At 41.4% G+C, this 14,912-nt stretch overlaps 1 protein-coding gene across 1 annotated transcript; it reads left to right on the top strand.

Moving 5' to 3' along the window:
* The first annotated feature begins 3,334 nt into the window (after nt 1-3,334).
* On the top strand, nt 3,335-13,479 carry SMIM8 (small integral membrane protein 8). The gene is made up of 3 exons (XM_065889121.1): nt 3,335-3,386; nt 10,390-10,547; nt 13,019-13,479. Exons 2-3 carry the CDS (start codon nt 10,413-10,415, stop codon nt 13,175-13,177), a joined length of 294 nt encoding a protein of 97 aa, XP_065745193.1. The 5' UTR covers nt 3,335-3,386; nt 10,390-10,412; the 3' UTR covers nt 13,178-13,479.
* Nucleotides 13,480-14,912: the final 1,433 nt, after the last annotated feature.

Here is a 14,912-nt window from a genome sequence, read left to right as displayed (position 1 = left end):
GGGTGACACAGAATCAGGTAAAACTAAAAGCCTGTTCCGGGGAAGAGAAAGAGTCAGGGGCTTATAAAAGCAAAAGCTACAGGATTGTTCAAGAATTATGACTGACTCTGATACAGGAAAGGAAATACTTGTCCATAAGGGATAGGCTGTCACTGGTTATTTTAGGGTAAGCGTCCAACACATATCTTGAGTTTCTGGAGCACTGGGCAGATGTTCTGAATGCCTGCTTTAGATGGTAAGTGATCAAAGGTCAGGTTCCATCCAGGCTGAGACATGCGTAAGTCACACTTTCTCGATGGCCTCCAGGCTCGACGTGAGAGAGCTCTCTTAGCAATACCAACTCCATTTAGATTTTCCTCTCACAAGCGGGGCCTGCAGGCCCATCGTGGCAGCTCTAACCTCCTGCACTAGGACCCCTTTCACAATATCTCACTTTCACTCCATTGTGGGAAAGCGTCTCTCATGGTCCAGAGGCCCCTATGCGTTGGTTGCCCGCTCTTCATCATGGTACCTCCTCCTTAGCATCTCACTTGTCCACTTAACATCCCTTCTATGAATATTTCTGGAGCTCTTCATGTGTCTGGAAATATAGCTACGGGCAAAACGTAGAGCCTTCATGCAGCTTACATGAAGCTCCGTGGAGCTTTCATGGCATAGTCATACCTTCATGGAACTTACACGCTAAAGGAGAAGAAAGACAATAAATAAATAAATTATATGATGGCAGGTAACGACACTATTTGTTCAAGTCCCTCAGGAGTCTCTCCTGTGCATTCAGCACCAGGCCCACCCATTTTCTCCACTCTGGCCACCTCATTTAGTCACCCACCGTGAGTAGAAGGCATCCCTTCACCACCATGAGAGCATGGGAAAGCAGCACCCCTCACTGGAAAAGCTCTATTCTATGGTCCCTGCCAGCTGCTGCTTTTCAGGAGTTCTGTGTAACTTCTCAGGAAGCAGGTCTACCTGTGGGGTGGACGTCTGCTTGTTTTGTCTTCCTAGCACCTCTACCCCCTCCCAACCCCCAGAGAATGTCTCCACCACAACTGGGATAACATGACCTTGACCCAGGCTGGGCCAGCCCTACTATCCCTTCCTCCTGTCCACAACAATTTGTCCTGAAAAAGGGTACATGACCCAAAGGTCATGAAAGCCAATCACAATTCTTTTATGAGATTTGATATATGGATGATTAGAAAAGCTCCCTTTCCACTTGGATGTACCTTAACGTGGTAGGATGCTGGAACTGCCAGCAGGGATGTACCCAAGACATGCAGTGAGTGTACCTGAGAAGCGCATAGAGAAATGAGACAAGGGAGCCCTGTTGGCATCTATGGATGTCCCATATCTCACTGTTCCCCAAACCAGTCCCCTCCCTGTACTTAATTACATGGGGTAATACAGATCCTTTTGCACTCAAGTTACTTTCAGTTATTTGCAGCTGAAATAACAGTTGTATGCTGAACCCACATTAATTATGTCACCTACTTTGACTTGGCGTGATGCTAGGGAAAAGAATCCAGCAGTCATTTTATAAAAGTTACCGCAACAATGTGGTGAAGAATCTGCCTGCCAATGCAGGGGACACAGGTCGAGCCCTGGTCTGGGAAGATCCCACATGCTGCGGAGCAACTAAGCTCATGTGCCACGACTACTGAAGCCTGCATGCCTAGACCCCGTGCAAAGATTAATTCTATTAATTCTTGCCTGAAAAAAAAGTACCCTTTCCTTGAGAAGGCTCACAGACCACCAGTATTGTCCCTAGAGCAGACTTTGGGAAATTCTGATTACAATAGTTGTCTTTCATAAATCTGAATGCATTTTCACACAGATGAAACTTTGTTTTATGCAGCCAATCCCATCAAATAGAAAAGCTCCTAATTCTAGCAAATACCAATGTCCTGTTAAATATTATTAAATATTGATGGTGCTACCTTATTACTTTTTAAAATTAATTAATTATTTTTTATCTTTGGCTGTGTTGGTCTTCTTTGCTAAGTGCGGGCTTTCTCTAGTTGCGGTGAGCAGGGGCTATCTTTAATGCAGTGCGTGGGCTTCTCATTGCGGTGGCTTCTCTTGTTGCGGAGCACGTGCTCTAGGCATGCGGGCTTCAGTAGCTGTGGCTGGCGGGCTCTAGAGCCAAGCTCAGTAGTTGTGGCGCATGGGCTTAGTTGCTTCGTGGCATGTGGGATATTCCAGGACCAGGGCTCAAACCCGTGTCCCCTGAATTGGCAGGTGGATTCTTAAACACTGTGCCACCGGGGAAGTCCCTCTTGTCTTTTTTTTTTTTGTGGTACGCCGGCCTCTCACTGCCGCGGCCTCTCCCGCCGCGGAGCACAGGCTCTGGACGCGCAGGCCCAGCAGCCATGGCTCACGGGCCCAGTTGCTCCGCGGCACGTGGGATCCTCCCGGACCGGGGCACGAACCCACGTCCCCTGCATCGGCAGGCGGACTCTCAACCACTGCGCCACCAGGGAAGCCCCCTGTTGTCTTTTTGATGATAGCCCTTCTAACAGGCGTGAGGCGATATCTCACTGTGGTTTTGCATTTCCCTAATGATTAGTGATGTTGAGCACCTTATCATGTTACAAACAGCTTTTTCATTAAAATTTAACTTATTTGTCAGAAGATTGCCTACTAATACCAGATGTCAGTGAACTTTTAAAAATTAAACCTCAAATTAAAGTCAATTTGGCTTGAGAGAACAAGTTTTAAATTCAAAATCCATTTGCCAAAACTGTACATAAATCCATGCCAAAATCTGGGCACCTGATATTCTATTTTGTTTGTTTTAACACAGCTTTTATCCCAACAAAGTTCAAATCAGCAAAGTACGTGCACACCGGCATCCATATCTATTCTTATCACAACCATAGCCACATGTATCTTGCATCTTAGAATCTCAGGGAACTAACAGAATGTCAGAGGATTAACCGTACATTTAAATGACTGTGTCCCTGAAATGGGGCTAGGAGGAGACCAGATCCGAGCCTTCTTTCCCAAATCAGAAAGCTTTCCCCTTCCGTTAATAAATTTATGTAATTCTAGGTGATGTCTCCTTTTATTTTTACAAAACACACACGCGAAACTGGAAAGTTATTTGAACCCAGTAGGCTGAAAACTTAAGGTAAAAAAGGAAGAAACCAAAAACGCCCTTTGCAAACTCCATCCCGCGGGCGGGCTGTAGGGCTTGGGAGGTGGAGGAGAGGCGCTAGACTGGTACCCCTCCGTTCCCGCGCCCCTGCGCCTCAGCCTCCGGGCTGTAGGGGCCGCTGCGGCGCCGAGCTTGCCGAGCGCGCTGGGCCGCTCTCTCCTACAGGGAGAGACGAGGCACAGCAGGAGAGGCGGAGCGCAGCGGGCGCGGAGCGGAGGTGACCCCGCGGCAGGTGAGCAGCGGCGGGGCTGGGGTGGCTGGGCGGAGGGCCGGCGGGTGGGGACAGGGCGGCCGCGCTACAGCGCACTCGACTCTGGCCTTGGAGGGCCCGGCCGCCATGCGGGCCTCGCTCCCAGGTGCGTGGACTCGGCGGCGTTCTCTCAAGGCCCCCGAATCCTCGCCACTCGGTGGGCGCCCTGAGCCGGGTCTTGGAGATCTCTGCGTGTCCCGCCCCATCCGTGGACACTTCCACCGCCGGAACCCTGCCATTTCCTGGACAGTTTCTTGGTATCCCAGCTCACCAAACTTCCTAATTAGGGGAAAGTGGTTTTGTAACTGTTTTCACATGAGGTGCCTCTTTCCTTTTTAACTGTTAAGTCGTGTGTTCCCTCAGCAAGACAATGTCTGGAACTTAACTGAATGCAGTTGTTTTGTTTTGTTTTTTTCTGGAGGCTTCAAAGGTATCAGTCTTTGAGTAGGGCCAGATGTAGTGTAGGTACCACACTATGGGGAGGGCAGCGGACCCAGGTAGTACTTTACACCCCTCAGATTGTAGGCAACAACCGTTGTCAACATCTTTCTCCTTTTTCTAGGTACAGTAAATTTCAAGAGATGGAAAGAGATTTTTTAATAGCGTTTTTTACCTTAAAAACAGCAAATACAGAATTCATCTTTAAAATTTAAGTGATTATAATTTTATGTTTCTTAAATCTTGTAATAAATAACTTACAAATGCAGAGTCTCATCAATTTAGGAGTAAGGTGGGGTGAAGTGGTGGACTAGGGGTGGGCTGGAAATTGAGAGACCGGATTATCTCCCTCTCCCTTGGGCAAAGGCAATCTCTGTGGGTTTAGATTTCTTTGTTTAAAAAAAGGGGACTGGATTCGATGGTGAAGATGACAGTAGCTACGTTATTGAACATCTGTTTTGTCCTATAAAAAATGTTACCTCATTTAATCCACATAGTAATTCTTTGCATTAGATAATATTATCCCTTTTATAAAGGTGCAGACTGAGGCTTAGAGAGGTTGTCACTCAAAAACATACACCTAATCTGTAGCAAAGTTGGAATTTGAGGCTATTCTACACTCCCTCAAGACAGAAGTCCTCTGATTCTGTCCCAAACTTGCTTATTCTAATTCAATTTTTTTTTTTTCCCCCCTCTACGTGGGCCTCTCACTGCTGCGGCCTCTCCCGTTGCGGAGCACAGGCTCCGGACGTGCAGGCTCAGCGGCCATGGCTCACGGGCCCAGCCGCTCCGCGGCATGTGGGATCCTCCCGGACCGGGGCACGAACCCGTGTCCCCTGCATCGGCAGGCGGACCCTCAACCACTGCGCCACCAGGGAAGCCCCTCAAATTATTTTTAAGGTGTCCTGCCCCAGACTTCAAGTGATTTTCTTAAATATTAAAATAGTGTGGTATGTGGAACTAAAATAACAAGTACATTTATATCTCATTAAAGTATTTTGTCCATTGGCTTTGATTATTGCTGACATGCCTTTCACTAATGTTCTATGATTCTGATAATTTTCTAAATTTATCTTCTACTGAGATACTTATTTCAAAAATGAATATCTGAAGATAAAGGTTTTCCCCCAAAGTAACTCAGATTCTTTATATCTTGGTCTAATTTTCATGTCATGCCAATTTTATTTCACTGAATTGTTTAATGTCAGTTGCCAAATATATTCTGGATCATCCTGCAGAGTAAGAATTTTACTAAAGGAGAGAAAATCATTCAAAAATGACTGTTCCTGTGTTGGCTTAGGAACATCTTTGTATAGCTTTGCACAGTGTGCATTATTCATTCCAGGGGAGCACCATTCTCACTCACACTTTAGGGTGTGAATGACCCTTGTGGCATTGGTGCAAAGAGTCAGTCCTTTACCTCTGCTGCTTCCTTTTCGTATCACATATTGCCTTCAACAGAGGGTGGGCAGAAGAAAAAGGTAAAGAACTTTTTACCAGGAGGGACATATGAAGTAAACACAGCTTAGTTTAGATCTTTTTAAAAAAATTTTTATTTTATATTGGAGTATAGTTGATTTACAATGTTGTGTTAGTTTCAGGTGTACAGCAAAGTCATTTGGTTATACAAATACATATATCCATTCTTTTTCAGATTCTTTTCCCTTATAGGTTATTACAGAATATTGAGTAGAGTTCCCTGTGCTATATAGTAGGTCCTGGTTGATTATCTATTTTATATATAGTATTGTGTGTATCTTAATCCCAAACTCCTAATTTATCCACACTCCCACCTTTTCCCTTTGGTAACCCTAAGTTCGTTTTCTATGTCTGTGAGTCTGTTTCTATTTTGTAAATAAGTTGATTTGTATCATTTTTTTTAGATTCCACATATAAGTGATATCATATGGTATTTGTCTTTCTCTTTCTGACTTACTTCGCTTAGTATGATAAGCTCTAGGTCCATCCATGTTACTGCAATTGGCATTATTTCATTCTTTTTTGTGGCTGAGTAATATTCCATTGTGTATATATACCACATCTTCTTTATCCATTCACCTGTCGATGGACATTTAGGTTGCTTCCGTGTCTTGGCTATTGTAAATAGTGCTGCAATGAACATTGGGGTGCATGTATCTTTTCAAATTATTGTTTTCTCCAGATATATGCCCAGGAATGGGATTGCTGGATCATATGGTAGCTCTATTTTTAAGATTTTTTTTTTTTTTTTGCGGTACACGGGCCTCTCACTGCTGTGGCCTCTCCTGTTGCGGAGCACAGGCTCCGGACGCGCAGGCTCAGCGGCCCTGGCTCGTGGGCCCAGCCGCTCCGCAGCATGTGGGATCTTCCCAGACCAGGGCACGAACCCATCTCCCCTGCATCGGCAGGCGGACTCTCAACAACTGTTTCACCAGGGAAGCCCCTATTTTTAGTTTTTTAAGGAAACTCCATACCGTTCTCCATAGTGGCTGTACCAATTTACATTCCCACCAGCAGTGTAGGAAGGTTCCCTTTTCTCCACACCCTCTCCAGTATTTATTGTTTGTAGACTTTTTCATGATGGCCATTCTGACAAGCGTGAGCTGTTACCTCATTGTAGCTTTGATTTGCATTTCTCTGATGATTAGCTATGTTGAACATCTTTTCATGTGCCTATGGGCCATGTGTATGTCTTTTTTGGAGAAATGTCTATTTAGGTCTTCCACCCATTTTTGGATTGGGTTGTTTGTCTTTTTGACATTGAGCTGCATGGGCTGCTTGTATATTTTGGAGATTAATCTCTTGTCAATTGCATCGTTTGCAAATATTTTCTCCCATTCTGTAGGTTGTCTTTTCATTTTGTTTATGGTTTCCTTTGCTGTGCAAAAGCTAAGTTTAATTAGGTCGCATTTGTTTATTTTTGTTTTTATTTTCATTACTCTAGGAGGTTGATCCTTTTGGATTCCAAAAGATATTGCTGTGATTTATGTCAAAGAGTGTTTTGCCTGTGTTTTCCTCTAAGAGTTTTATAGTATCCAGCCTTACATTTAGGTCTTTAATCCATTTTGAATTTATTTTTGTGTATGTTGTTAGAGAATGTTCTGATTTCATTCTTTTACATGTAGCTGTCCAGTTTTCCCAGCACTACTTATTGAAGAGACTGTCTTTTCTCCAGGAGGGACATATGAAGTAAATACAGTTTAGTTTAGAGCTTTTTTTACAGGCAGGTATGAAAAATTCTCCTCTCTTCTATTTAAAAAAAATTATATACAACAGTTTCTTTTCATGAGTTGTTAAGGGAACAACAAATGGGTGATGGAAAAATGAAGAAGAAATAAGAATGGGGGCACCTGGACAGATTGCAGAGCCAGGTGGTGGCCCTGGGTTACCTGATTTATTGAGCGTTTTACAGGTGGGCCCACACAGAAACTAATCACCAAATTACTTAGCCGGGAGCAGTTCAGTGCCAGGTTCCCATCATCCTTGCTAGTGTGTGCGTGTGTGTGTGTTTGCGTGTGCGTGCGTGTGTGTAATATTTATTTATTTGGCTGCTGGGTCTTGCTTGTGGCATGTGGAATCTAGTTCCCTGACCAGTTATCGAACCCAGGCCCCTTGCATTGGAAGCGCGGAGTCTTAACTGCTGGACCACCAGGGAAGTCCGGAGATTCCTCTTTTAATGCAATAAATGAGGTTCCTAGCTTACAAATAAACATACCTTGAAAGCAAGTGTATCTAGAGATTCGTCAGTATCATGTACAAATAAGAAAGTGCTAGTTACCTGCAGTGGGAAAAGAAGAGTAAGGGAAGAAGTGGGAGAAAGTGACGGAGAGACTTAGGAAGTTCTTATGGACACGTGCTAGATGTTAACTGTTGTCTTAGGTACTGCTGATTCAGGTGGTAATGTTGGAATAGGTTGTTGCTGTGCTTTGAACTTACGGTGCAGCAGCTTTTTAAAATGGAATTATATTAGCTCTGCACTTGAAAGTAGCTAATCAGCTTTTACTACTAGATTAAAAGTTTGCTTTTGAAATAGAGACTTGTTTTCCCCAAAAGCACTGACAATTAACACATCTGTGAAGAAACAGCTAAGGTTTTGCATCTTACATACTTTATTTATTCAACCACCACATCTTGAATTTCTGCCCCAGGCATATTCCTACAGCTCTGTGTGCTGGGCATGTGAGGAGATACAGAAGAACCTTCTCTTACATGAAAAAAATGTTCTGCTTTGTTCTGTTCTTATATATCACAAATTCTTACCTACTAAGGCCCTTTTTGGCCTCAGTAATCTGTTTCTTTTTACTTAAAGTACAGAAGGTTGTTAAAATTCTTTATTAGTTTGATCAGTGGCATAAACAAGTTATGCAGTTTGGGGAGAACTATTGTAACATCTTCAGTGACTGTGGCTCATTAAAGGAGAAGCAGCTATAGAACTGAGCTGTCTTATTCCAGGCCTAGTAAAAGAATGATATATAATGGAAAATATTATTTTCATACATTCCCCAAAGTATCACAATGAAAATTGTGGCATATTAAATCTTTTTAAATATAGTGTAGTAGGTAATTTAAATTGTAAAAGGCCTTTTCAATAAACATTTGCAGTGGTTTCTAGCCCAGGTGTTCTTTAATTGTCATTTCTGGCAAAGAGTTTAACATAAACAGAATGTGGATGTCTAGAGGTTGCAGTATAATAAATTACTACCTTGATTGCTTATTTGCTCGATTCGTCACAAAGCAAATGTAGGTTCGGCTTAGGAAAGAGGAGACCAAAGAATCTTGCATGTGTATATATATAAATATTAATATATCTGAGAGGCTTGAGAGGCTGTCTTCCAGGTTATAGTCCTCAGTAAGGTCCCCAAATAAAACTTAACTTGCAACTTGTAGCTTGCACGTTTTTCTTCACTTGAGAGTTTCAAGAAGTTCACTTAAGAGTCGGGCATATGAGTGGACCCCTGGTTCTGCAGAAAATGTTGGATTTTTTTGCCAACCTTGGGCATGATGAGTTTCAAGCAAGTGTGTGCTGGCTGAAAAAATTTCAGGCATGTTATGGAATGATTCAGAAGTTGTCTGTAGTGAAAAAAACACTGTTCAGTAGAGAAAACTAGTAAACTTGAATGCAGTTGAAATTTTAAAAAAATTGCTTGTTACAGCTTGAATGACGTTTTAAATGCTGATGAAATCAGTCTTTTACGAGTTGTTACCTCATATACTTCGTGTCCAAGGTAGACTTCGCAGAAGAGGTAAACAGAGGTTGATGATTGCTCTATTCTGCTGTAATGCATCATGGTCGGAAGAAATGAGACCACTTGTCATTGGCAAGTCAGCTCACCCCCAGGACTGCAGAAATGTTTATTTGCTCCCCAGTGATTATGAAACCAATACACATGCCCAAAGTATGGGAGGTTTATTTAATGAATGGCTGAGAATGGTTAGCAAAGGGATGGAAGGGGTAGAAACCAAGATCCTCTTGCTAATGGCCACCTGCTGTGCCTATAGCACACTCCTGTGTTTGGATCACCCATGTGTTGAGCTTTCCCATTGAATAATCGGTATGTTTTGAAAAAACTGAACTAACTTTCTCCATAAGTAATAAAGTTGCAAAAATATTTCTTTTATAAAGACCATAAAATGGAAGACTTAAAGAATACTTGAATAAACAAAGCCCCAATGAGTGTTTAAATGTGAGTGTTTGACTCTCATTTCATAACATTTACTATATGAGAGGGTTCAACATTTCCCCTGAAGAATTTTATTGTCATCAAGTTCAGCCTTTCTTTGGAAGGTGTCTTTCCCTACCTTCTCCCTTGCGACTCTGCCCCCGCCCCCAAGCATTCCTTGGCAGGAATGGTAGGAATAAGCTTTTGCCTAATAGTATCTAGAAGAGAAAAATATTCACAAAATGATGACATTCCAGCTGGGAGAACCAGAAGCCAAAAGACATACTCGGATCTAATAGGATAAATTCTGAGTAATTAAGAGAAAAAAGGGTATTCAGATTAAGGAGGTAGCATAGTGGTTGTTTCCAGAGAGTGGCTGATAGGCAGAGAGGGAGTGAGGACTGACAGCTGCTCACCCTTCTGTCTGGTGCTAGTGCTGGGGTGGCCGGTGGAGGAAGGCAGAGGGGGTGGGAGCAGTGGAGCAATGGAATGCTCCTGTCCTGAAGGGCTATTGGAAGGTGAGGAAGAGTGAAAATGGAAGGAAATTAAGAAGGTGTGGATAACCCACAGGCCACTTCCACCCTTAGCACCCCCTTCATGTAACAAGATACAGTGTGACTCAGATCAACAAATGATCTAGCCTCCTGGAAAAGTAGGAAGACAATTTTTGCATACCTCACTAGTTTGGTCTAAGAGATGAAAAATAAAATAGCCATTTTGCCAAGCAAAACCTGAAGTTCCATTTACAAAGTATGTGTTATACAAAGGAAGAAAATAATTGACCATCACTTTTGGTGGAAAAGTGGACTGGAATTCAAAAAAGAATGAATACGGAATCCATTTCTTAAAGAGCATTATCAAAAGAACATAATCTGGAAGGGAAAAAAAGTCTCTCATTTTATTTTTAGGTACTAAATCATCATTAGTCAAGATGTCTTCAGCACCTGAGCCTCCAGCCTTTAAAAAGGAGCCACCCAAGGAAAAAGACCTGGGAAACCCAGGGCTCAGAGGGGTCCGCACCACAACCTTATTTCGAGCTGTGAATCCAGAGCTCTTCATTAAACCTGTAAGAAATACATCCATGATAAGACTTTTTTTTTTTAATATTTATTTATTTATCTGGCTGCGCTGGGTCCCAGTTGCAGCATGTGGGACCTTTAGTTGCTGCATGTGGGATTCAGCTCCCCAACCAGGGATCGAACCAGGCCCCCTGCACTGGGAGTGCGGAGTCCCAGCCACTAGACCACCAGGGAAGTTCCCAGGATAAGACTTTATGTTCAATTTAACTAGGCTGTCAGAAATAGAAAGGTCTTATTATTTGATTTTATCTTGGAAGACCTCTCTGTGAATAAAAAGCAGGTGGAAGGGAGATCTTAAATGCTGTTTCACTTAAAACACATATAAAACTAATTATTTTGAGCACATTTGGAGAATTTTAATGGAAAATGGTTGGATTTTAATGGATTGACTTTTCAAATTCCCGTTTAAAATTTTCTTTTAATATCTGCATTAATTTTAAGGAAATTTTTATTGTTTGATCAAGTATTATTAAGTAAATAAGATCTTCCATTGAAACAAAGAAAACAGACTGAAAATCTGATCATTCTTATAGTCTACAATTCCAGGCTTTATTAATATTTTAACCTAGGGGGATAGTGCAAACATATCTTGAAAAATTTCAAAACATGCATTTGTACACTGTTAGGGAGTTAGCTAATCATTCATATTTTTGTAGCAAGTTATTGAATATATTTGATATGATAAATTTTACTTTTTTAAAACTCAAATCATACAATGTACTTAAATGTATTGAATGTAATTAGAATTTTAATAACATAGTTGCCAGTATAAGCTGTTTGAAAGTTAAATAGGTCAATTTAACAATCAAATCATTAAATCAAAGTAGAATGTTTTAAAAATGTTGAACTAATGTATTCTTTTATATATTTATTTATTTATTTACCTATTTATTGGCTGCGTTGGGTCTTCGTTGCTGCACGTGGACTTTCTCTAGTTGCAGGGAGCGGGGGCTACTCTTCGTTGCGGTTCGTGGGCTACTCTTCGTTGCCGTGCCTGTGCTTCTCATTGCGGTGGCTTCTCTTGTTGTGGAGCACGGGCTCTAGGTGCACGGGCTTCAGTAGTTGTGGCACACAGGCTCAGTAGTTGTGGCTCCTAGGCTCTAGAGCACAGGCTCAGTAGTTGTAGCTCATGGGCTCTAGAGCGCAGGCTCAGTAGTTGTGGCGCATGGGCTCAGTTGCTCCGCAGCATGTGGGATCTTCCCGGACCAGGGCTCGAACCCATGTCCCCTGTATTGGCAGGTGGATTCTTAACCACTGTGCCACCAGGGAAGTCCCTAATGTATTCTTTTAATTGCCAAATACATTTCAAGAATTGTAAATTTAGGGCTTCCCTGGTGGTGCAGTGGTTAAGAATCCGCCTGCCAGGGCAGGGAACACGGGTTCGAGCCCTGGTCCGGGAAGATCCCACATGCTGCGGAGCAACTGAGCCTGTGTGCCACAACTACTGAGCCTGCGCTTGAGAGCCCGCGAGCCACAACTGCTGAGCCCATGTGCCACAAGTACTGAAGCCCATGCGCCTGCAGCCCGTGCTCCACAACAAGAGAAGCCACCGCAGTGAGAAGCCCACACATCGCAACGAAGAGTAGCCCTCGCCGCAACTAGAGAAAGCCCGCGCGCAGCAACAAAGACCCAACGCAGCCATGAATGAATGAATGCATGAATAAATAAAATAAGAAATATTTTTAAAAGAATTGTAAATTTAAACTGCTCTGAGGTTTGACCTTTATTTTTTTTGATGATTAAGATTTGAAATAATAGTAGTACAACAGGTATGGTGACAGAAGCAGAAAATACAAATTTAAAAAGCTTTTTTTAAAAAATTCAAAGCTGCATCACTTTGCCTCTTAGGGTCTTGGATTTTACAGCAGCAAATCAAGGTTATTGTAATAGCATTTCTCTTCCAATCACTAAATTTCTTGAGGTAATAGAATAAGTTCCCAGAGAAGAGCGTGTATATTTTGCTGTACCTGGTATATGACATGAAAGGGTTTCTGCCAGTTATCCATGAACTCAGGTGAGAAGAATAGCATGTATACTTCGTTCCTCACTTCCTAATAAAATTAACTAATTTAAGGTTTGCAAGTGGGAAGCTTGGGCCCAGAGAAGTTAAGCAACTTTTCCAACATCACACAGATAACACTGAAAACTCTGAGCACTGGACCAGTTTTCATGCCTCTCGTTTCCCTTGCACCTCTTCCAGCCTCACCTTCCTAAAGGTGAAGGTTGGAGATGTCCCAGCTGTGGAGAGAAGAAGCAAGAGTCTTCTGTAGTCTCTAAATTATCAGGAGTTGAGTTAATTGAATAAAGAACTGGGTAAATTTTTATAAATGAAATTAATACCATAGGGATGTGGTGTGGTACTAAAGCCTTGGCATGTCAAGAGAAAAGTGCAAGAGATACTTGAGTCTCCTCAAATGATGAGTCTTAATGAGGTCTTATAATTTTTTTCCTTTGACAGAACAAACCTGTAATGGCTTTCGGATTAATAACCCTTTCACTTTGTGTGGCTTATATCGGTTATCTACATGCGACACAGGAGAATAAGAAGGACCTCTATGAAGCTATTGATAGTGAGGGACACAGTTATATGAGGAGGAAAACATCTAAGTGGGATTAACAGTGCTGGTTACTGCAGATGGAGCTTTACTGGGGACTCTGAAATCTTCAGGTGAAGATTAGCACCAAACAGTATCTTGTTTCTTGTTCTAGAAGATGCTACTGAGGAAGAAGGATGACGGTTGCAGCCAGGCCACTATAGTGAAAGTTGTCCTTTCAAAACTGTAGCCATTATCGCATTCTTTTTCCACAGAAAGAGCTGCTCAATATTTTTTCTTGACTAAATCCTCTTGTAAAAGTGCCATGAGAATGGAAGTCACTTTTGTGAATTAAGTTCTGTGTAATAAAAAGTACCGATGCTCTTAAATTTACATGGTATTTTTAACATTTTAAGGGGAATTGTGCATTTACAACTGTTGTGAGTGTTTAGTTTGTTTTGCTGTTTGCAAGGACAGTGTTCATTTTCTACCTGGCATAGAACCTATATTTGTAAAGAAAAAAACAATTGTAAATTATCGTAAAGCCTGCAGTTAAAAACAAATAGTTTTGACAGAGTCACAGATGGGTCTTATATTTCGATTTTCCATTTCAGCTAATTTTGGTCCAGAATTTTAATTGAAAAGATACTCCCATTCAACTACTAAAATAAAGATTAAATGAGAGAATAACCCAAAGTAATTGGAGTTTTTCTTTTTTTAAAAAGAAAGTATGTTATACTGAGTATGATGTTTTTATTTGACTATAACCGTTATCTGTTTTGGCTTTTGTAAATGTTACAGTGATATTATAAATGTAGACCAAATGTTCTTACAGTTATTTAAAAACTAGAACTACTCAATAGATAAGAAAAGAAGGTCTAGTTTTAAAATAACCATAAGAACATGGGTTTACCTTATATATATATATATACACCTTTCTAATGAGTGTTCTAGACCTGTTTCATTTCTAGATATTTACCACATTCTCCAAATCATTGGAATTGGAGCTCAGTAATAAATCTCATCTCTGAAATTTTGTTTCATTTATTATTAACAAGTAAAATAATTGCATAGGCAGAGTTTATCATCATAATGTAATATTTAATTTCCAGTGCATTATTGTGGTTTTGCAAGATACATGAAAATGTAATTATGTCTGATTTGTAAATATTAAAGAGCTTAGCTAATTATCTACATGCAACTAAATTAAATCTTTACTACTGAGCCCTAAATATTTCTTTGCTAGGTGTCTCTGTATAGTACACTTAAAGTAGTTTAAAATGCACTTAGGAGGTATAAAATGCCTTTTAATTTAAAGTATTATCTTCTGCTGTTGGTTATTAAAGAACTAGAATTCTTCTGTTTTCAACTTACGCATTTAATGTCACATCGTCTTTAGAGTTCTAGTAGTCAACAAAATAAGTTGCTATTTGGTGAGGGAGGTATTAGTTGAGTGAGCTATCAGGAGATATTGCAGCAAAGAAGGGCATCCGGAACTGGACAGAGGGCGGCCTTAAGCCATGTGACGTGTGTGAATGAACCAGGGTAGCAGTAGATTCTGCAAGGCACACAGCTGTGAAAAGTAGTGCAAGGGAAGAATCCCATTAAATTTTAGGAGCAAGTAACTGTGATACTATTTACAGGGTGGTTACAAGTTCTGTAGCACAGTCTTTCTGTGTGCAGTGTCAAAGGCTGCCTGGCTGTGTGTTGATGTTTTCATTCCTTCTCTAAAGGAAAATGCCACTTTGACAGAGTCAGTTGTCTAAGGAGGGGATGCTCAGGGCAAGATAATTACAGCCTTTTGTAGTCTGGGTTCAA

Source organism: Phocoena phocoena, chromosome 12 (genome assembly GCF_963924675.1).
Source record: "Phocoena phocoena chromosome 12, mPhoPho1.1, whole genome shotgun sequence".
Classification (NCBI taxonomy): domain Eukaryota; kingdom Metazoa; phylum Chordata; class Mammalia; order Artiodactyla; family Phocoenidae; genus Phocoena; species Phocoena phocoena.
This window is presented reverse-complemented; position numbering and strand designations above follow the sequence as displayed.

What these genes read in the sequence shown, in the direction of transcription:
- SMIM8 (XM_065889121.1), top strand. Translation starts at nt 10,413, where the DNA reads ATGTCTTCAGCACCTGAGCCTCCAGCCTTTAAAAAGGAGCCACCCAAG. An exon ending in CAGAGCTCTTCATTAAACCT is followed by an intron (nt 10,548 to 13,018) that starts GTAAGAAATACA and finishes TTCCTTTGACAG; the next exon opens with AACAAACCTGTAATGGCTTT.